This window comes from Mirounga leonina, unplaced genomic scaffold, assembly GCF_011800145.1.
Source record: "Mirounga leonina isolate KUSES-001 unplaced genomic scaffold, KU_Mleo_1.0 Mir_185910, whole genome shotgun sequence".
Classification (NCBI taxonomy): domain Eukaryota; kingdom Metazoa; phylum Chordata; class Mammalia; order Carnivora; family Phocidae; genus Mirounga; species Mirounga leonina.
The window spans coordinates 1,770-23,425 of NW_023270480.1; the positions used below are offsets into that span (position 1 = coordinate 1,770).

The window sequence follows — 21,656 nt, forward strand, 5'->3', positions numbered from 1 at the left end:
CTTGATGTGTTCATTACCAGGAACTATGAGAGATTTTATGGAGTTTCAATTATTGATGAAATCATTGAGCATTTGAGATTAAAGCCAATCCAGCCCCCTCTCCCTTCCCCAAAGGTTGTAAGTAAAACTTGGGGGTAACCCTGTGGTCACAGGCTTGATTCCTCTGGCAACCATCCCCTATCTTGAAGGCCCCTTTCTGACCCAAGTCACCTCATTAACATAAATTCTGGTTTGGTTGAAAGGGCAAGTGAGGTTCTGGTTCCTGCAGCAGTCAAGAATGAACCCTCTGAGCTAGGATGGAGTGTGAGAGGATGCTGGTGGCTAGAGGCACTTTCTGACTCCCAGGTCTGGAGGGCTGTAACACTGTTAGGGGTGTGGCCCAAGACAGGTGTGGGGTTTTCCACAAGTCACAGAGGTGCCCAACATTAATGCAAGGCTGTCTGGGCCGGGAGCTGAATGTTGATACTCCAAACAACCATGAGCTTTTTTTTCTTTTTTTAAAGATTTTATTTATCCATTTGACAGAGAGACACACAGCAAGAGAGGGAACACAGGCAGGGGGAGTGGGAGAGGGAGAAGCAGGCTTCCCGCTGAGCAGGGAGTCCGATGCAGGGCTGGATGCCAGGACCCTGGGATCATGACCTGAGCCGAAGGCAGACACTTAACCACTGAGCCACCCAGGTGCCCCCCCCCTTTTTAAGATTTTATTTATTTGGGCGCCTGGGTGGCTCAGTTGGTTAAGCGACTGCCTTCGGCTCAGGTCATGATCCTGGAGTCCCGGGATCGAGTCCCGCATCAGGCTCCCTGCTCAGCGGGGGGTCTGCTTCTCCCTCTAACCCTCTTCCCTCTCGTGCTCTCTGTCTCTCATTCTCTCTCTCTCAAATAAATAAATAAAATCTTTAAAAAAAGATTTTTTTTTATCTTTAAAAAAAGATTTTATTTATTTATTTGAGAGAGAGACAGAATGAGTAGTGGGGAAGGGCAGAGAGAGAGAGAGAGAGAGAGAAGCGGGCTCCCTGTTGAGCAGGAAGCTTGATGTGGGGCCTCAATCCCAGGACCCAGAGATCATGACCTGAGCTGAAGGCAGACGCTTAACAGACTGAGCCACCCAGGTGCACCCCCCCCCCTTTTTTTTAAATAGTCCAAAGGTTGATATCTTTTTTGGTTTCCTTTTTTGCTTTTGCTTTTTGGGGTTTTCCTTTTTGGAAGGGCTTTTATTTTTATTATTTATTTATTTAATTGTTAAGTAGGCTCCATGCTCAGTGCAGAGCCCAATGTGGGGCTTGAATTCACAACCCTGACATCAAAACCTGAGCTGAGATCAAGATTTGGCTGCTTAACTGGCTGAGCTATCCAGGCACCTCTGAAAGGGGCTTTTATATTTTTATTTTTTAAGATTGTATGTATGTATGTATGTATTTGTCAGGCAGAGAAAGAGAGAGAGAGAGCACAAGCAGAAGGAGTGGCAGGCAGAGGGAGAAACTGGCTCCCCTCTGAGCAAGGAGCCCAATGCGGGACTGGATCCCAGGACCCTGGTATCATGACCTGAGCCCAAGGCAGCAGCTTAACCAACTGAGCCACCCAGGCATCCTTATCAGGTATTTCCAATGCAGTTCCAACAACCCATCTCTGGAATTTAGGATTCTCAACTCTTTATTCTTTTTTTTTTTTAAGATTTTATTTATTTATTTGAGAGAGTGAGAATGAGAGAGAAAGAGAGCATGAGAGGAGGGAGGGTCAGAAGGGGAAGCAGATTCCCCGCCAAGCAGGGAGCCCGATGCGGGACTTGATCCCAGGACCCCTGGATCATGACCTGAGCCGAATCCCAGGCACCCAGGATTCTCAACTCTTAACAAAACATGCATTAAAAGGGAAGACTTCAGGGACGCCTGGGTGGCTCGGTCGGTTGAGCAGCTGCCTTCGGCTTGGGTCATGATTCCGGGGTCCTGGGATCCAGTCCCGTGTCGGGCTCCTTGCTCGGCAGGGAGCCTGCTTCTCCCTCTGCCTGCCTCTCCCCCTGCTTGTGTTCTGTCTCTCAAATAAATAAATAAAATCTTAAAAAAAAAAAAAGGGAAGACTTCAGGAGCCTGAAGAACCATCAAAGAGGCCTCACCTTATCGTTTTAATTACAATCAACAATAAAAGGTTGGCTCATAAACAGTAACTGAAATTTGCTTAGTGTGTATTTATTCACCTTTTAATTTTTTCGAGGGTTATTTAAATGAGTGAAGGAATGAAATCATACTGCTAGCTAATTTTCATCCCTAGCCTGATCCGTTTGGTCTCCCTGTACACCAGAGAGCCAAAACACCCCACAGTGTTGTAATTTAACAATAAACACTGCATGTTCATTAACACCATACCAAGTATTAGGATTAGGTGTTTAACATGCTTTATCTCATTTAATATATTTTTTTTAAGTTTTATTATTTGAGAGAGAGAGAGAGTGCGAGCGAACAGGGTGGAGGGGCAGAGAGAGAGTCCCAAGCAGACACCACGCTGAGTATGGAGCCAGACACAGTGCCGATCCCAGGAGCCTGAGATCATGACCTGAGGGAAAATCGATAGTTGGATGCTCAAGCCACTGAGCCACCCAAGTGCCCCTGTGTTATCCCATTTAATTTAATCATCACAACATCCTCATGCATCGTTATCCCCATTTTACAGTTGAAGGAAATTTCTCTAAAGTTCAACTAGAGACCACGCTATTCCAAAACTTTTCATGGAATTGTGTAAGATGAGCTGGTTTCGAGTTCTAGGCTCAGCCACGTATAGCTTCAAAATAGGGGAAGGAGAGGGGGAAGATGCCCAACGGGATCCAAGCGCCGTTGGAAGGATTAAACCTCACCATGGTAGTGGAAGCTCTTGGCAAACCCTCCCTTCCTTACCAGGTGCTAAACAAATCTAGCTACCCCGCTGAAGTACGGGAGTTGATTCAAAGTTGACCCCTCACAGCTTAGAGAAGTTGCACGCGGTGCTTCCAGGACCTCTGATTTGGGAGACGACCGCCTCGAAGAGGCCTTTCCTCAACCCCGGCGGGGCTCGGGGTCGCAGCCCCCGGGCGCCGAAGGCTCCTAGAGGTCCCTGGCAGACGGAACTCGCGACGGGCGCTGAGGCGCAGGCCCGCGGAGACCTCGATCTCCCTCTCCTGAACATCAGCAATGGGGACGTGGGCGTAGGCGAGGTTGATTTGAATCCTGGGTTCCACACCAGCCTTAGCGATCCCCGAAAAGAACCCAAGAAAGGGAGCCGAGTTTTCTCATCCAGCTTTCTACTCTCTCCCACGGGGGTTGGTCCTCCTCCCACTTTGGGCCGGGACTCCTCCACTCTCCCGCCTCTTTGGGCCACGCGCACACGGCGCTGCAAAGCACCCCGACCACAGCAGTGGGGACCCTGAGGCTTCCCGAGTTCTAACCTCGAGCGGGGCCGTGGAGGTCTAGCCCCGGGCCGGGCTGTCTAGACGGCGTCCCGGGAGTGAGCCGAACCCGGAGCCTCCCGCTTCCCAGCCCCCGCGCCAGGAGCGCGCGCTCAGCGTCCCTGCGATCCCGCGGCCCCGCCACCCCTCGGAGCGCGTGCGCCTCGGCCGGAAAGTCGCGCTGGGGGAGCGCAGATGCCTGCAAGGGGCTTTTAATCAATAGCGGAAGACACTCCCACGACTCAGGAAATCCCGAGAGTTTTAGGAGCGCTGTGCCAGAAATCAGGGACGGAGACCAAATAGATACTTGTTATTATACCGTATCTGTAATAGTATGTCTGCCTTGAATATTTTTCTCTTGATTTCTATGAAAAAGAGACTGAATGTGGGGGATTTAGCCAGGAATAGGAGGAAGAACAAGCAGGTGGGGGAGGGGGGAGCCAGCCGGCTGCGCATGGGATAGGGAGAAGGATTAGCCCAAGCGCTCAGACCAGATCCCCTCCTACCAGGGAACAACTAGGACAGTCAGATGACCAGATGAAGGGTTACTTACATGGGGCTCTGCAATGACAAAACTGGAAAATTGAGTCACGAGTTTGAAAACAATCCATGGACTGGGGCAGTCCAGTGCCTCACAAGCAGGGAGGCACCCTGCCCAAGGGATCTGGGGGCCCCGATAAGTGAATTATTATGGCCTACCGTGTTGTAGATTAGATACTCTGTCAGCTTTCCACACGTGTTCACTCATTTCTCTCTCGTGACCCCTGTGAGGAGGGTGCTGTTGTTGCTCCTGTCTCTGGGCCTTTCCCAAGACCCTTGAGGTAGGAATAGTGTGGCTGCAATACCAGCCTGCTCTGGAGTCCTCTGGCCCAGGTTCCAGAAGAGCCGACTGGGCCCTGAGGGAGCTGTGAGGGAAGCCCCAGGCGGCCGAGGCCTCAGAGGAGAGAAGTCCAGGTGGGACGCGGCCCGTAAGTGCTGCCCGGTGTGCTGTGGGCCTGACGCGAGCTGCAGCAGGTGGTGCCCCCGAGGCTGCGTGAGCCATGGAGTCTCTGGGCATTGCGGTGCCGATTCCAATTTGGCAATCTTTTCCCACAGCGGGCCATGCATGTGATTATCTTCCAGGAACTGGTCGTTCCTGTTGTCACTGTTTCTCTGCCCTGTGGGGCCTAAGGAACCCCATGTGTGCCCCGAGGAACCGCAGCCCCTTTGTGGCACCCGTGTGCACTCAGATCTGTGCCCACCGTGGTCCAGTCTGCGCCCCCGAACAGAGCAGGTTCTTAGTTTCTTTCACTCGCTTGCACCTCACTTGTACCTTTCAGGAGAGACTCTGGCCAGCAAAGGAGCCGATCTGTGTGAGCATAGCAGCAGAGACCCAGGCTGGCCACCCCTGCTTTCGCCCAGGCCGACCTTCCCCTGGTGCACACAGTAGATTCCATATCGTCTGACAACTGGTACAAGGCCCATTCTCCCGCCCTACACACAGTAGGTCCTTTTTATCTTAAGGCTGTTGTAACCTCTGGTACCAGAGACAGCCTAGATAGAAGGTTGGAGTGGATGGATGAAGCAGCAGAGTATGAAGCTGGCCACTCCCACTGGGACCAAGTGCTCCTCCCATGTCTCGTCACATCCATTTAGACCTTCTGGACCCTGCTCTCCAGCCTTCCCTGGGCTTCTGTGCCAAGCTGCTCATTGCCTGGTGGCAGCCTAAGCCTCTATACTTCTCTTGTGTGTGTGATGCTGTGAGTGGGTATTAAGTGGTGGTCATTCCCCTGAGGAGGAGTATTGCATTCCTGTGTACCCAGTTCAAGCGGCCCCGAGTAGTGTGTCATTGCATTTCCTAGCAGACAAAGCTAGCATCTGGGATGTGGACTGAAGAACTCCTCTCAATCAACAAAATACCACATGCTGAGGATGCATGGGGTGGGGTGCAGGGACATGTGGTTGACTAGAACCTGGGTCTTTGGATCCCAGAGCTTGGACTGTAGAGTGAGAGGTGGCCACTGACAGGCTGTGTGGCCTGGGGCAGGTCCCTTGAACCACCCGTCTCCTGTGGATTGGTTTCCTTCATTGTAAAGTGGCACTGATTATTGCGCCCACCTTGAAAGATGTTTGTGGAGATTAAACCAAAAAAGTGCAGGAAAGGACCCCACACGGGTTACCTGTTGTCTCTGAGATTGGCATCGTGGCTCTAGCGGTCAGTAAGAGCCTATTTCTTCATCTGCATGTCCATCCCACCTCAAAGTGTCATTGAATGGGATCATCGTCAACAACAGGAATAAAATGGTACCTGACAACCCTCATGGGGTCCCTTGGGGCCAGACCAAGGCCGGTACTTCTCACTTGACAGTCTGTCTCCTCATCACATCTCACAAGGTGGATTGTAGTCTTGTTCCCACTTCATGGTGAAAGAAACCCTGGCTGAGAGAGGTGCTTTAGCCACGAATTATTTAGCCAACCCCATCATTGCCAATATCAAGGGCAGAGATTAAAAGATCTCACTGTGGATCTGGAGATTTACAGGTTCACCAGCACCTTATACAAATCCCTGCTTCTTCAAGCCCAGCCAGCTTGGGGCATTCACAGTTTTTGCTGTTACATTTGCAAGGACTAAAACATAATTCATTGAGTTTCTACCCTGGGGGGGGCGAATACAAAAAGTAAATAATTATTATTAATTTGATAGATCAGACACATATTTTTTCTTTTTTTTAGGTAAACTCTATACCCAACATGGCACTCAAACTCATGACCCTGAGATCAAATTGCATGCTCCACTCACTGAACCAACCAGGCACCCCAGATCATAGACATTTTTTTCTCTCTCCCACCCTGATCACACACATACTTTATTCTTATTTCATTCAGTTGATCTTTCTGCTTTTTCTTGTTCCATACCACTCTAATTAGCATAGCTTAGTAATAAGTTTTAATATCCGATAAGGAATTTTCTCCTTACTTTTATTTCAAAACATGCTTGGCTAGTTGTCTTAGTCTGTTTGGGCTGCTGTAACAGAATGCAGCTGACTCAATGGCTTATAAACCATAGACATTTATTTCTCACAGTTCTGGAGGCTGTGAAGTCCAAGATCAAGGCACTGGCAGATTCCGCATCTGGTGAGAGCCTGCTTCCTGGTTCATAGATGGCCATTTTTTCACTGGGTTCCTATGTGGTACAAGGGGCAAAGGAACTTTCTCAGGCCTCTTTTATAAGAGCACTACTTTCATTCATGAGAGCTCTGCCCTCATAATCTATTCACCTCCCAAAGGCCCATCACCAAATACCACCACACTGGGGATTAGATTTCCACATGAATCTGGTGGGGACACAAGAATTCAGACTGGAGCACCAGTCAAGTGTCAGAACTCTCCCCAGTTCTACCTTCCCTCTCCCCACAAAAAACCCCCGCTGTTTAGGAAGAGCAGTGAAAGGTGGTAGAGGGCACCATGCTTTTGTCATGTTCTTTTAGAGTGGCTTGTTGCCGGAATCCCTGTAGTGGGTGGTGGACACCCTTGCGGGTGGACCATGAATCCCATGAATAACAGCTCTTGGCCTAGGGAATAAATCATGCCTGGCACATAAGCAAGTGAGTTTTCGAAATACAATCAGATGCTATAGTGACGGCTCAGATGGTGAAGTTTCTTCAAGACGACTAAGTCCACAGGGTCTTCTTGTTCCATCTTTCCCTGACGGTTCATGTTAAGTGCCCCACCCCCACCCCTTGCCTGTTTGGGCCTATGCTTTCAGGTTTAATGGTTCAAGATGAGTTTTTCTCTTTCAGCAAATGAGTCATGATGATAAACAGTGTTGGTAACAAGAGGCATTTCATGGTCATCTCCCTCTTCCCTCTTTGGCTCTTTTCTCTAGACTGTGCTTATCCCTGGTGAAGGTGCTCTGAGGAGACATGGACATGGTTCCTGGCTGCCCTGTAGTGGGACCCCGGCTGAGTTAGTGTCTCCTGTATTTCCTGACACGCCACCTATCCAAGCAAGGCCAAGCAGAGCCTCATGGGTTGGAGCCATGGGCCGGGTCTCGCTGTGGGAGGTTGGATGGCAGGAGGCCCATAGGGAGGAACTTCTAAGGAAGAGTGTGGGGGGGCACCTCTGGGAAGGGTGGGCTAGGTAGAAACTTCTGGGAAGGGAATGGGGTGGGGAGACCTTCTGGGAAGGGTGGGGGGAGTTCTGATCATAGCTTGAGAGGGCGGATTTGAAGGGATAGCAGATGTGGTAGGAGGGGAGATCTCCAGGGTGTGTTTAGTGCTGGGGAAGAGGATAGGCAGACCTGGCAAACTACTGCAGGGGCAGGACAGGGTGGGTGGGGCCTTCACAGAGTGGGAAGCGGGATGGAGCACATACACATGGCCAGACACTTGTTCAGATGGTGTTAGGTATCGCCGAGACCATGGAAAACACAAGGCTCCTGTGAAAATGAACTGCCTCCTTGAGCACCCATGGCCCATTAGGAGAGGGGTCTACCCATAGGCATCTGCCATTGTGGGAGGAGGCTGTGGCCTGTGCAGACCCCAGAAAAAGCCCTCGATTCCCCAACAGATGGTGCCCACTTGAGGGGAATTGGAGTTGGTGATGGGCATGGGTTGGTGGGACTTCCTAGGTGTGGTTCCAGGTGGTAAACAGGATTATGTGGATGAACATCTGTTAATTTAGAAGTTATCTATTTTAAGGTGACCTGAAACAATGTTTGTTTATTATATGATGTGAAGCTTGCTTTAAAATTAATGTATGGTGGGGCGCCTGGGTGGCTCAGTCGTTAAGCAGCTCAGGTCATGGTCCCAGGGTCCTGGGATAAAGCCCCGCATCGGGCTCCCTGCTTGGCAGGAAGCCTGCTTCTCCCTCTCCCACTCCCCCTGCTTGTGTTTCCTCTCTCGCGGTGTCTCTCTCTGTCAAATAAATAAATAAAAAATCTTAAAATAAATAAATAAAATGTACGGGCTTTAAAATTAATAGGGCTCTGCTCAGCACAGAGTCTGCTTAAGACTCTCTTTCCCTGGGGCGCCTGGGTGGCTCAGTCACTGGGTGTCTGCCTTCGGTTCAGGTCATGATCCCAGGGTCCTGGGATCGAGCCCCGCATCGGGCTCCCTGCTCGGCGGGAAGCCTGCTTCTCCCTCTCCCACTCCCCCTGCTTGTGTTCCCTCTCTCTCTGTGTCTCTCTCCGTTAAATAAATGAATAAAGTCTTTAAAAAAAAAAAAAAAGACTCTCTTTCCCTCTCCTTCTGCCCCTCCCCCAACCCCACATGGGCGCGCGCTCTCTTTCTCTAAAAAAATAAAAGTCAAAAACAAAGCTGATGCCCCAAGGAGTGTTTGGGTCCACTGATCTAGGGCACAGTGTGTGTCCAGCCCACTGTCCTCACAAGGAGACCTGGCCCCTCCTGGCAAGTGAGGGGCAGAAGGAGAGAGAGAGAAGCAGATTCCCCACTGAGCAGGGAGCCTCATGTGGGGCTTGACTACCCGATCCCAAGATCATGACCTGAGCAGAAATCAAGAGTCAGGTGCCCAACTGTCTGAGCCACCCAGGTGCCCCTTGAGTATGAACATTCTTGTACATGTACTTGTTTTAGGTAACTGTTTTCAATTCTTTGGTGTATTGACCTGGAGTGGTGACTAAAGCTTTAGCAAGATCCCTTTAACTGTGTGGGGCAGACAGAGCATGGAGGGGAGGACGTGGTTGGGAGGAAGCCAGTTCAGTGGAGGGGCTAGAGCTATGATATGAAGAACAAGGATGGCGGCAGTGGAAGAGTGAGGGGTGGCCAGATTGTGAACCCCAGATGAAGATTATGGGGGCCCCCTTGGTTTCAGCTGTGAGCACCTAGAGGGATGGAGTTACCACTGAGTGATACGGGAAGTGGCCAGAGGGGTGAGCCAATGAAGTCTAAGCTGTCTGGAGACTTCCGGGTAGGGACCCAAGGGGCAGTTAGCCGTGGGAATCAGGAGCTGAGGGTGATGCGAATCAGGAGCTGTGGTGTAAGGGAATCAGGAGCTGTGGTGTAAGGGCTGGCCAAAGTGGAGGGGAGGGAAGGGCATGTCCCCAAGGCAGGGAGGGCCAAACAGGTATGAGGGATGAACAGCAGTCTTGTGGATGGAGATGGAACTTCTTGGGAATGTGTGTCCACTCTTCTAGTGACTCTGGGTTTGGGCCTGGGTCCCTCCTAACCCTGGGCGCTAATGGAATCCTGCCTGTTCTGCCCCCTCCCCTGAATCTGTTCAAAGCAAGGATGGAGAGGAGATGATCTAGGCCTGGCTGGACAGGCATGTCCCTGTCTTAAAGACCTATGACCTTTGAGGACACGGTCATGGCCTTCACCAGGAAGAAGTGGGGGCAGTTGGAGCTTGCCCAGAGGACCCTGTACTGGGAAGTGAAGCTGGAGAGGCTTTAGAGCCCCACACTGCTGGGCGAGGCCAAGCTCTGTCCCCCCCTTCCATCTGTGCCTAAAATTCAACAGTACCACAGGTAGCAATCACTTGTTCTTGGTCATTGCTGTGTGCAGAGTATTTCACTGCATGCATAGCCAGCGTAATTATCCACACTGCTATTGGTGGGTGTATCAGTAAGCGCCCAGTCAGGAGGCAGAAGCCACACAGTAATTTGAACAGGGTAAATTTGATATAAGGAGTTATTAACTATAGGGGCGCCTGGGTGGCTCAGACGGTTGAGCAACTGACTCCTGATTTTAGCTCAGGTCATGGTCTCGGGGTTGTGAGATGGAGCCCCCCATCTGACTCTGTGCTCAGTAGACAGACTTAGAAATAAATCTTTTTTTCTTATTTTTTTTAAGATTTTTTTTTAAAAGATTTTATTGATTTATTTGACAGAGAGAGACACAGCGAGAGAGGGAACACAAGCAGGAGGAGTAGGAGAGGGAGAAGGAGAAGCAGGCTTCCCGCCGAACAGGGAGCCCGATGCGGGGCTCGATCCCAGGACCCTGGGATCATGACCTGAGCCGAAGGCAGACGCCCAACTGACTGAGCCACCCAGGCGCCCCTAAAGATTTTTTTTTTGACAGAAACAGCAATGCACCCCCTAGAAATAAATCTTTTTAAAAAAGTTATTAACTATAGGGGCGCCAGGGTGGCTCAGTTGGTTAAGCGACTCCCTTCGGCTCAGGTCATGATCCTGGAGTCCCGGGATCGAGTCCCACATCGGGCTCCCTGCTCGGCAGGGGGTCTGCTTCTCCCTCTGCCCTCTTCCCTCTCGTGCTCTCTGTCTCTCATTCTCTCTCTCTCAAATAAATAAATAAAATCTTAAAAAAAAAAGTTATTAACTATAGGGGTGCCCGGGTGGCTCAGTTGGTTAAGCGGCTGCTTTCGGCGCAGGTTGTGATCCCAGTGTCCTGGAATCGAGTCCCACATCGCGCTCCCTGCTCGGCGGGAAGCCTGCTTCTCCCTCTGCCTGCCGCTCCCGCTGCTTCTGCTCTCTCCCTCTCTGACAAATAAAATCTTAAAAATAAACAAATAAAAGTTATTAACTATAATAGGGGAGTAACTCTTAAAATCCTAGGGCTGAGAGATTGCCCAAAGTAAGAATAAACTTTCAAGTGGGAGCTCTCTCCTCAAGGTTGGGGCTCAGACTTTGTTGGGGAATGGGTGTTTGCAGCATACTGGGTGGCAGAGAAACTCTCTGGGTTGCCCAAGCCAAGCAGGAAACACCTTGGTGTGGTGGTGGGCCAAGGCGCTAAGGGGGTACACGGAGGGAGTTCAGGTGCCGCAGGTACAAGGCCTACAGCTGTATCTGTTGGAAGAGACATTGGGAAGCTGCTTGCTAGCAGGGTACCTTGGGGTGCATGGTATCCACATCAGGAGGATACCGTGGTGAGGTGGTTACTAGGCCGGGCCAAGGCTTTGAGCTAGCCGAGAATGCCTACTCTGGGCAGTCTTCCACATGTAGCACTGCTGTGGTAGTAGGTGGAAGAGAAACAGGAAGGCACCTTGTAGTTTCCCTCCAGTGCCCTCTACTGACAAAGCTTAATATGTTGACTGCAAAGGAGAACCGACTACAAGGTCCAGCCCGTTAATGCAGACAGGTAATGATATGGAGCAGAGAGGCAATACATTGATAACTGCAGTGGGCTTGGGCTGTTTTCTGATTTTTTCGCTTTTATAAATAGTTGCTCTAAATGTTTCTGTACATGTCTTTTGGCGCTCATAAGCATTCATTTCTTTTTTTTTAAGATTTTATTTGAATGAGAGACAGAGTGATCGAGTGAGCAGGAGGAAGAGCAGAGGGAAAGGGACAAGCCGACTCTGTGCTGAGCGTGGAGCCCGACCATGGGGCTCCATCTCACAACCCTGAGATCATGACCTGAACTGAAACAAGCATTCATTTTTGTTGGGTGCATACCCAGGAGTGGAATTGCTCAGGTAAGAGTATACATAGATTTAGCTGTAGTAGATACTGCTAAGGTTTTCCAAAGTCATGATTTGCTTCATTTCTTTTCTTTTTTTTTTTTTTTTTAAGATTTTATTTGACAGAGAGAGACACAGCGAGAGAGGGAACACAAGCAGGGGGAGTGGGAGAGGGAGAAGCAGGCTTCCTGGGGAGCAGGGAGCTCAATGCAGGGCTCGATCCCAGGACCTGGGATCATGACCTGAGCTGAAGGCAGATGTTTAACGACTGAGCCACCCAGGTGCCCCTCGTTTCTTATTTTTAAAAATTTTATGGAAAAACACTATCACCGTTTTATTCCACACTCCAATTCATCACTGGATGCAGGCCAGTTTTATATTTTTGGCCATGAGCAGTACTAAACCCATTAATAATACATGGTTGTATTGAGTTTTCTATGCTGTTTAACAAATTGCCACAAACTTAAAACTTAAAACATCCATTAGCTCACCGTTCTGTAGGTCAGACATCCGGGAGACATTGGCTGGGTTGTCTGCTCAGAGTATCGCAAAGCTGAAATCAAAACGTTGGCTGGGCTAGGCTCTTATCTGGAAGACCTGGGAATTATCTGCTTCCAAGCCCATTCAAGTTGTTGGCAGATTGCAATACTTTGTGGTTGTAGGACTGAGGTCTCCGGTTTCTTTGCTGGCTGTTAGCCAGGGGTTGTTCTTACCTTCCAGAGGCCACAGTGTGACTCCCTCTATCTTCAAAGCCTGCAGTGGTGCATCAAATCTTTCTCATGCTTCAACTTTTGTTTTTTAAAGATTTTATTTATTTATTTTATTTGAGACAGAGAAAGAGAGAGGGAGAGAGAGCGAGCAAGAGCAGGTGGGAGGGGCAGAGGGAGAGGGAGAAGCAGACTCCCCACTGAGCATGGAGCCCGATGTGGGGCTTGATCCCAGGACCCTGGGATCGTGACCTGAGCTGAAGGCAGACGCTTAACCGGCTGAGCCACCCAGGCGTCCCTAAAAAATATTTTCTGTTGGAGAACTGCTTGGTGTTGTGGGGGGAGGGGAAGACTTGGAATTGGCTCAAGGAATCCAGTGTTGTTTCAAGGCAAAAAGAAAACGAAAGTCCCATGCTCTCTAGATGCAACGATCCTACTTTGGGAGACCGAGTCTAAGGGAAATAGGCAGAGTCCCGCCCCAAGTGTATGCCTGGAAGCATGCATCACTGGTGATGCACTGGGTACCACAGGGGGAACAATGAACTATCTGGGCTTGGTAGGAAATGACGCTGCTGGACAGAAAACGGAATTTTTACCCAGGCATCAAAATACATTTTTAGTAACAGGGAAATGGGTGAGAAGAGCATGATATATACAGTAACTCCACAAGATGATTTATAAAATGCCCCTACGTGTGACTCCTGGAATAGTCACTGGCATGAGACAGTGGAACTCGGGGTCATTTCCCTTACCTTTGCTCTCTTGTATATTTCAAATTTGTCTAAGTGATCACAGACTACTTTTAAATCACATGGCCCCAGTGACATCCGTTTGTGGGCCCTTCCTCAGAGGCCACCCTCCTTGTTCATCCATACTTGCAAAGAAGTCCCCTTAGTGTCCACTCAAGCTGGGACTCAAGAGCTCAAAGGCCAAAGAGACCAAGGAAAGACATGGTGGCCGAGGAACAAAGGAGGCCAGGTGGCCAGGACTGCTGGCCCTTCTTGTGGGTCCAGCCGCCAGGCAGGAGTGGCACTGCTGATATTCTGACCAGCAGAAAGCAGAGATCAGAATTCTTATGCAGAAACTTCCCATTATAAAAGTGGGATTTTTAAAAAATCTCAAATGTGAAGGGTCATTAGTTTTCCATCTGCCTGCAAACAGAAGCAAAGCATGCTCTCCTGAGCTTTCAGCACCTTCCACACCAAGACATCAGGCCCAGAAGCTTCAGGAAGGGTGGAAAGGGGCAGTTTCTGAGCATCCACCTGGGGCCACTAAGGTCCCAGGAGTAGGGAGAGTCCTTAGCCTGTCAGCCTGCATCAGGTCACAGCTGCGGATCTCAGAGCTTGGAAGTCACCAGGCTTAGGCAGTGGGTTCCAAGCCAGGCCCCACCGGGCAGCTTCTTTTACTTACACCCAGGTGGCTGTTTTGGGGAGACTGACATGGGGCACGGGGCCCTCCTGGGAACTCTGATTCACAGACAGAGGCTGAGCAGCCCCGGGAAGGCTGGGACCAGAGCCCCGGGAACTGCATCCAGGCCCTGGAGGCTCCAAGGCCCCCAAGATAAGGCCGCCTTCTCGAGCCACTCATGGGGCTTCGGGCCGGTGGCTCTTCCTGTGCATGACCAGCTGGGACTTCCAGTCGAAGCCACGGCCACAGTCTCCACAGAAGTGGCGCCGCTGACCCGCGTGGCTCTTGCGGTGGATGACCAGCTGCGACTTCCAGCTGAAGCTGCGCCCACACTCCTCACATGCATAGCTCCGGGGCCCTGGGAGCACGCGCCGGGGGTGCCGGGGTGTGCCTGGCTCCCGGGAACCCTGTGGCAGCTTCTGAGCACCCCCGGTGGCCAGTACCGGGGCCCGTGTACCCTGCCCATCTGCGTGCATCCGGTGGTGGATGACAAAGACTGATTTCCAGTCAAAGCCTCGGCCACACAGCTCACAGGTGTAAGGTTTCCTTCGCGGGGCACCAGGCTCCAGCTCTGCTTCCAGCATTGCCCTGGCAGACACAGAGGCCCCAGACGGGCCCTCCCAGGTGACAGACCCCGGGCCCCGGGGGGGCTGGGCCTCTGGGCAGTGGGGCGGACCCTCGCAGTGGCTCTCACTCTCATCTCCTGGGGGAAGGAGAGGTGGCAGTCCCAGGTAGCCCAGTGCCCTTCACATTGGCCCACCCTCTCCCGCCAGGTGTGTGGGGGCAGACAAGCTCCCACCCCACCAGAGAACAGGTGGTTCAGGTCGCATGGAGGAGCACTCACCTGGGTGGAGGCTTCTTCGACCCTCTGTCCCCGTACGCATGGCCCCTGGCCCCGACTCAGCCCGTGCCTCCGGCGGGGGGGCTGGTATCCCTGCTGGGGTGAGGGACAGTCAGGGAGCAGTCCTGGCATGGGGGTGGGTGAGGGGCTCTTACATACTAGGGGCAGGGTGGGGGCCCCGGTGGGTGACACGGTGCCCCCAGGTAACAAGCGGGACCTCGGGTGAGCACTGGGAGACGTGCACAGGGAAGGGCCGGGCAGTGAGCCCTACAGCCAGTGGTATGCACACACCAAAGGAGGGGTCATGGCTGGTCCTCACCCAGGGAGACCACCGTGCCATACTTCTCCAGCATTGCGTCCCAGTACAGTTCCTTCTGTGACGGGTCCAGTAGCCCCCATTCCTCCTGTGGGGATATGGCCCATCACCCTTGGTGCCCGTCCACCCCCCATTCTCCGCCCCGCCCTGCAGTGCCCTACCCTGCCCGTGTCCCCTAGTCACAACCTTACTAATTACTTGAGGAAGCAGGCAGGTTACCTAAGGCTCTTTTGCTCGATAAGGATGAAGATGAGAAGGGTGTGTGAAAGTTGGGAAACAGAGCAGAGAGGAGCTGTCTTCCAGCTCACTGGGGGGATACTGTTAGCACCTGTCGCCCTCAGAAGCCCCACTCCATAGTCTAGCCAGACAGACTGGAGCTGAGAACCCCCTGATGGGTTCTGCGGGAAGCCTAGGTGGGGGCCCGATACGATTGTCCCCACCTCCTTGCCTTGAACAGTGTGCTGCATTGATAGCAAAAGGCCTGGGGGACCCAAGGGGATCCAGCCACCTCTCCCCAAGCCTCTGGTTATAAAAGTAACAGAGATCCTCCTTGGGGGAGCTGCTGAAAGCTGTCAGCATTCCTAGATGTGGGGACCTGGCTGCGGGGAGGTTGAGGGCAGGAGGGCTCTCATTAGGAGGTGCAGCCAAGCACCCCAGGGTTCAGATGTGTGTGAGTGGGGCGGTGGGCTGGCTCCTGCCTGTTGCCAGAGGGTGAGCTCTGGTGGTCGAAGCAGGACCCTTGTGGACTTTACCAGGGGATGCACTCCCTGTTCCTGGCTTCTGCTCCCCTTGCCTCCCAAAATCCCATCATCTGGGGCTTTGCTAGGGTGGGGAAAATAATCCTGACAGACAAACCACTGGAGGTCCAGGCACAGGGAGAAGACAGCCACATGAAGCCACAGCTGGAATGCTGTTGGCTGTAGATCAGGAGGCGCTGGAGGGTGTGGCCTGCCCACCCAGCTGTTTCCCACTGTGCCATCAGACTGTGGAGAGAGCCCGGAGGAATTTTTAGCCTCCAAGCACATCTCAACCAGCTCTTCCACCGGGAACGCTCCCCAGTGGAGTGGCTTAGGAGAAAAACTGCTGGGAGAGGATAGGAGCCCTGCTGTCCACACTCAGGAACCAAGCACTCCAGGTAGCAGGGGCCTCAGTGGAGCTTCCATGCCTCGCTGGCCACAATCCAGGGCTGGTTGGCCTTTGAGGAAAGCCCCAGGAAAGAGGAGGCTGCAGGCTATGGCCTAGCTATCTCCATTCTGATCTCTGGTGGGCTAGGGAGGCCACACTGTTGTGTGGTGCTCAGGCTTTCTTGCCAAGGTTCATCATCTTGACCCCTCCCCACGTGCACATGAGGGTTCAAATCCCCAAGTACCAGTTTAAGACTGCTGGGTGCTTCAAAATCCCCAATTTCTCTGTAAATGAGGAAGCCAACCCCTACCAGTTCCAGTCACTCCAAACCAGATCCCATGGCCTGAGGCCCAAATTTTCCCCAGTTTTAGAGAGACCACCAGCCTGTCCCTGTCCTGCAGGACCTGCAGGAGGGACCCTGATACCAACTCCATTTCCAGGCAGCAAAGAGCACAACAGCTGCTAGCCAAGAAGCCTGAAAAACTAACAGAGCAGAGTGACCACCAAGGACACACTCCTCTTACTGGGTGCCTGCACCTCTCTCCTGGGGCTGCTCACCTGAATCCTGGGCGGGTGGAAGGACGTGGAGGCTGGTTCCCGGTGTCCAGGGTGCCCCTCGCGGGACTGGGCTGGATTTGGGGGGTTGGAAGGTGCTAGGAAATGAGGCAGATGAGGGTCAGGGGCCGCTCCTGTGAGCCATGGCAGGTGAGCTGGTGTTGGTGCCGCAGCCCTGGCCTTCTTCTGCCAGGAGGCAGGAGGCTACTGTGTGTGCCAGTCACACGGCAGGCAGCCCACCACTCCTTTCCTCCTGCCTCCTGGGACCCAGCTCTGCAGTCTGCAATCCTTCCTGAGTCCCCATCCCATCTGGGGACATTCACATTCCCTCCGGGAGCCCCCAGACCTTGTGTGGCTCCCACTCTCACCCATCTCCTGCCCATCAGCATCTGGCTCCTCCTTCACACTGCAGCTAAGCTGGGCAGGCTTCTCCATGTGGGTGTCCTGTGAGGCCTCCCCAGAGGTCGCCCCGAGGAGCTCCACTGTCCCTGAAGGGTGGGAGCTCCCCAAGGACTCCTCTGTCTTCTGTGCTGCCGGGAGCACCACTTGCTTCAGGATATGGGCTGTGATCTGAAGGGAAGAGGAAAGTCACAGGGGCTCTAGTTTGGCTCCTGACCCTTCAAGAAGTCAACATTGGCCACACTCACCCAGCCCAGCAGCTGCCCAGGGTCATGCTGCAGGCCCTCGACCAGGGCTACAGCCTCCTCAGGGCTGCCTGGCCGCTGGCCCCGCACCCAGGCCTGGATCTCCGGAGGCAGTGTGCCCAGGAACTGCTCCAGCACCAGCAGCTCCAGCATCTGCTCCTTGGAGTGCGCCTCGGGCCGCAGCCACTGGCGGCACAGCTCCCGGAGCCGGGCCAGGGCCTCTCGGGGACCCGCCACCTCCTGGTAGCAGAATCCCCTGAAGCGCAGGCGTGCTGCCTCAGGCTCCTCCAGGATAGCCATGGGGTCCACAGAGGGCAGGCGTGGGGGGCCCAGTGGGGATGGCATTGTTGTACTGGGTGTCTTCTTGTAGCCAACAAGAGGGACCTGCAGGAAAGGAAGGGTCAGGGTGCGGGCTAAGAAGCCATGGCCAGGGTAGAGCAGACAGGCCCAGCCCAGGGGGCTGAGGCTGGTTGAGGGAGGACCCTGGCCCAGGGATGCATGAGGCTGGGAACGCTTCCTGGAGGGGTCACAGGAGAGGGCCGCTGACAGGAACTGACGGCCGAAGGAAGCCTTGTGGATGAATGCTTTGGAGGCAAGTTGTCCAATGGAGCTTCCAGGAAACTGCAGGGGGTGATGAAGAGGTAGGCAAAAGGAGTCATCGCAGGCTTCCAGGGTCTGCCTCATGAGCCAAGGAAAGTGACAGGCAGGAGGCCGAGGGACAGGCAGCCAGGGACTGGGTGAGGCCATCACCCCCGGTGAGCGGGGGCAGTGAAGGTGGGAAGAGGCAGCAGTAGGATACGGGGCCATGCTGGGCTATGGCGGGGTGCGCGTCCCCATGATCGCCAGGACATCGGGACATGTTGACTCAAGTGGGCACCCGGGGGGCCGGCTAGAAGTACGAGGCACGTCTGTGCCATGGGTCGAGGCAGGGACTGTGGACGCGCTCGCTGACCACAGCGAACTGCGACTGACTCACACCGCCCGAACCAAGCATGTGAAAAGCAAAACAGAACAAAACAAAGCTACGAGTTGCGGACACCGTGGCCCGACCGTCAAGAGGGTCTGGAATGAAACAAGGCCACCTGGGGGGCCCGGCAGCCCAGCTAGAACCGGCCTGAGCCCCCGGAGTCCGTCTCCCAAAAGGGAGGGGCAAGAACAGCTCTCGCCAGAGGAAAGGGAACGCCGCGCTGGGTGGGAGAACGGCCGGGCTGAGGCTAGGAGGTGGAGAGCGCAGGGCACGTCGGGAGGTAGGCGGACACTCCGGAGGGCGGGAGCACCGAGCGGCCCGGCTCCCGGGGAAGGAACGAGCCGCGCGCCCCGCCCAGCCGAGCCCGCGCGCACCTCCGCCGCGGCGCGGGCGCCAGGAAGCCCCTCCGGGTAAGGGGCCCCGCCTCCCCGCCCCTCCCCGCGTTGCCATGGCGACTGCGCCCTGGCCAATCACGCGCCTGCTGGCAGGACCCGCCCCCTCCCTTCGGACTACGTTTCCCGTGAGACTCAGCACGCAAGGACGGGCGCGGCCTCCGCCAGTGGACGCTCATTTCCAAAGGCCTCTCACGACTGAGAAGAGCTCCGGTCCTCCTAGGGAAATCTGAGGAGTCGCAGAGTTTGGGGGCTCCCTCCCCTCACCGGCGACCGCTCTTCCTCTGCATCCGACCCTAGACTCACCAACGGCCGTGATGGACGGTATGTTAGAATCCTGCGCATGTGCACAGTGGACCCGGCGCCTATTGGCAAGTGAGGTGAGGGGGGAGGAGCGTGACCTTACGGCCATTCAGAGCCAGCACCCCACCTAGGCCCCTCCCCAGCGCTCCTCTTGAGGCTTCGTTCTAGGCGCTGAGCAGTCCCCTTGGTAACCGCTAGAGGACATCCGCCCGCCTCCCTCTGTTTCCAAGGAAACGGCCAGAGCGTCGCCCGGTCCTCCTGGGAGGCCGGAAGTGACGGCCTGTGTAGTGTAGTTCGGCGGAGACTCGCCTCCAGGTGGTCCCAGGAGGAAGCAGGGTCCGGGCCCGGAAGTCCGGCCTAATCTGTGGACTTTCTCCGCCAACCCCGGCAAGGATTCCAGCGAGGACGGTGCTGGGGTCCTTCCTTCGACCTCTGCTGAGCGCCCTGAGGACGTCGAGAACAAGGACCAGGGTGGGCACTCATTTACACAGGAGGAAACTGTCCCAGGATTTATATCCTGAGTCTCAGACATGTTTTCAGACGTCAGTACTGCGAAGTGAGGGATGAAGGTTTTTGTCCAGCTTATGGGACGCTGCTAACCTTTTACACTGGGTACCACAACTAGTACCAGTTATCTTCAGTTTATCTCAGTAGGCAAGAATCACACTGTGGGAAGGGGTGCTTCGCTTCCAGAAATCAAGTAGCTGAACCATGGCTCATTCAATCCTAAATTGCATACGCCTGTTTTGATTTCTTGTGATACCTAATACCTAGCTGCCAGCACTCAATGAAAAGCAGTGGTCTTACACACTGACTGGAAGCTCTGAGCATCTGCATGGCTGGGGCCTGTCAACTCTTCTATATGTCATCAGACTGAGCTGTTTTGTGTGTGTGCGTGTGGGAGGGGGGAGGACTTAGATCGTTTCTCTGGAACTGTATGGATTCCCCAGAAATAACTCTTCCACCATCCACTCTATGGGGAGAGCTGGTGCTCTAATAGCTTTGGTAGCTCTCCCCAAGTCATCTTTGTTTTAAGTCTCCTCTCCCAGGGGGCTGCTGGTTTGCATGCCTTCTGGCGTTCTGCAGTATAAGCCTGGTGGGACCTCAATCCACTTCCCCCACTGCCAAATCAGTATTTGGCTTTCTCTAAATCAGAGATAGATCCCACATCTGCATCTGCTTCCAGTTCCAGAATGCCATTGCTGTGGACCCGTTTCACCATCCTCATTCTTGTGGGTTCATATTTTTAAACACTTTCATCTCTGTAGCTTCAGTGGGTTTTTGAACCAAATGAAATGCATGTGTTCACACCACCATCTTGCCCCAAAGAGCTCAAGAGCACTTTTACACTCAGCCTGTTCAGGATCAAGAGAAGGACTAGCCTGACAGGACAAGGCTCAACATGACCACATAAGTTTAGGGGAGGGCAATGTAAGGCCCAAGAGAGGGGAAAGCAGGTAATTATGGTTACTGTTCCCATAAGACCGGAGTGTCGGCCACTGACCAATCCTAGGTACTGGGAGGGGTGGGTTTGAGAAGGGTAGAGGAAGTGAGGCATAGCAGGGGCCAAGCACACAGGTGAGAAAGAGCTCAATGAAGGGGGAGATGGCATAGGACATCAGACCCAGGTCAAGGGGTCATGAGAGCTCCAGGAGCTTCAGTCCAAGATGCAGAAAAGGTTGTGTATGACTTGAGTACCCACTTGCTGTTTGACAGTTGCCTTTGCTCCTGAATCCCATGGGCTCCCAAGAGCTATCAGAGTGTGGGTTTGTCTGCATTTCACAGCTGTGCAGACTGAGAATGGCACCCTCATGATGCCATGCCAAGGGAAGGTAAGATGGGGGTGAGGCCAGAGTGTGTACCAAAGCAGAGGAGAAAGGATGAGTCCAGGAGGGGTGAACAGTGGCTTGGAGACCTGTAGGGGACCAGAAGACCTGGCACAGAGGAACTGCATCTAAGGGTCTTTGGGAGTGGGTTCAGCAAGACTCCTCTCCTTGCAGGATTAGTGAGATTCCAGAATAAAAGAATTCTGGCACTGCTGGGAGGAAGGGAGTGAGAATGGGAGGGCGACAGGTCTGTGGGCATAGTACATGACGCATAGCTGCCAAATCTTGGGAGGTAGTGGACTAGAAGACCCATCAAACTGGAATCAATCTTTCTGGCCACTATTGGTGACCCCTGCCTAGAATCCCTGGCCTGGAAGCATAAGGACTCATATCCAGATAGCTAAGTCCTAATTGGGGCCGCCCCATGCAATCCACCCTGCCTAGATCTCCTGGGCTGACTGCACACCTCTGGCTGCCAAGGGGATAACAGTTATCACAGAAAGTCAGTGGGCCTCAGACAGGCTACATATCTATCCTCTGGCCTCAAAGAGACATGGGTCAAAGCCAAGTCCCTGCAGCTCTGTGACAACACACACTGATGGCATGTCTGCAGTGTGCTAAGATGAAACAAGCATCAGACTGTTACCATGCACATGTTTGACAAGTTTTTATCAGGAAGCCTCTCTGGACTGTGCCATTAAACCCTTCTGAACCATGACCTGGAGGCTGGAAGGGGAGGCTGAGGCTGTGGACTTCCCAGTGCTGTGCAAGGATTTACACAATGTGCATCCATTCCAACTTCT

General features: G+C 53.3%; 1 protein-coding gene across 4 annotated transcripts; it reads right to left on the reverse strand.

Moving 5' to 3' along the window:
* Positions 1-6,368: 6,368 nt before the first annotated feature.
* LOC118023933 (zinc finger protein 446-like) lies at positions 6,369-19,436 on the reverse strand. 4 transcript variants are annotated; one of them, XM_035025347.1, is made up of 7 exons: positions 17,369-18,689; positions 17,090-17,291; positions 16,725-16,819; positions 15,045-15,129; positions 14,729-14,821; positions 12,262-12,323; positions 6,369-6,578 (listed from the first exon to the last, which is right to left on the reverse strand). In XM_035025347.1, exons 1-7 carry the CDS (start codon positions 18,170-18,172, stop codon positions 6,441-6,443), a joined length of 1,479 nt encoding a protein of 492 aa, XP_034881238.1. In that variant the 5' UTR covers positions 18,173-18,689; the 3' UTR covers positions 6,369-6,440. The 4 variants fall into 4 exon arrangements, with proteins under 4 accessions (XP_034881238.1, XP_034881239.1, XP_034881237.1 ...); XM_035025348.1 differs by lacking the exons at positions 6,369-6,578; positions 12,262-12,323 and adding exons at positions 14,002-14,587; positions 19,031-19,436 and having other exon boundaries at positions 17,369-17,749; XM_035025346.1 differs by lacking the exons at positions 6,369-6,578; positions 12,262-12,323 and adding an exon at positions 14,002-14,587 and having other exon boundaries at positions 14,729-14,818.
* Positions 19,437-21,656: the final 2,220 nt, after the last annotated feature.

Excerpts from the sequence above, each read along its gene's own strand:
- LOC118023933 (XM_035025345.1), bottom strand. The coding sequence starts at position 18,172 with ATGGCCCCGTATCCTACTGCTGCCTCTTCCCACCTTCACTGCCCCCGC. Across the intron at positions 15,130-16,724 it reads TCCACCCGCCCAGGATTCAG|GAGGAATGGGGGCTACTGGA; the intron begins GTGAGCAGCCCC and ends ATATCCCCACAG. Across the intron at positions 14,588-14,728 it reads TCGAAGAAGCCTCCACCCAG|GAGATGAGAGTGAGAGCCAC; the intron begins GTGAGTGCTCCT and ends TCCTTCCCCCAG.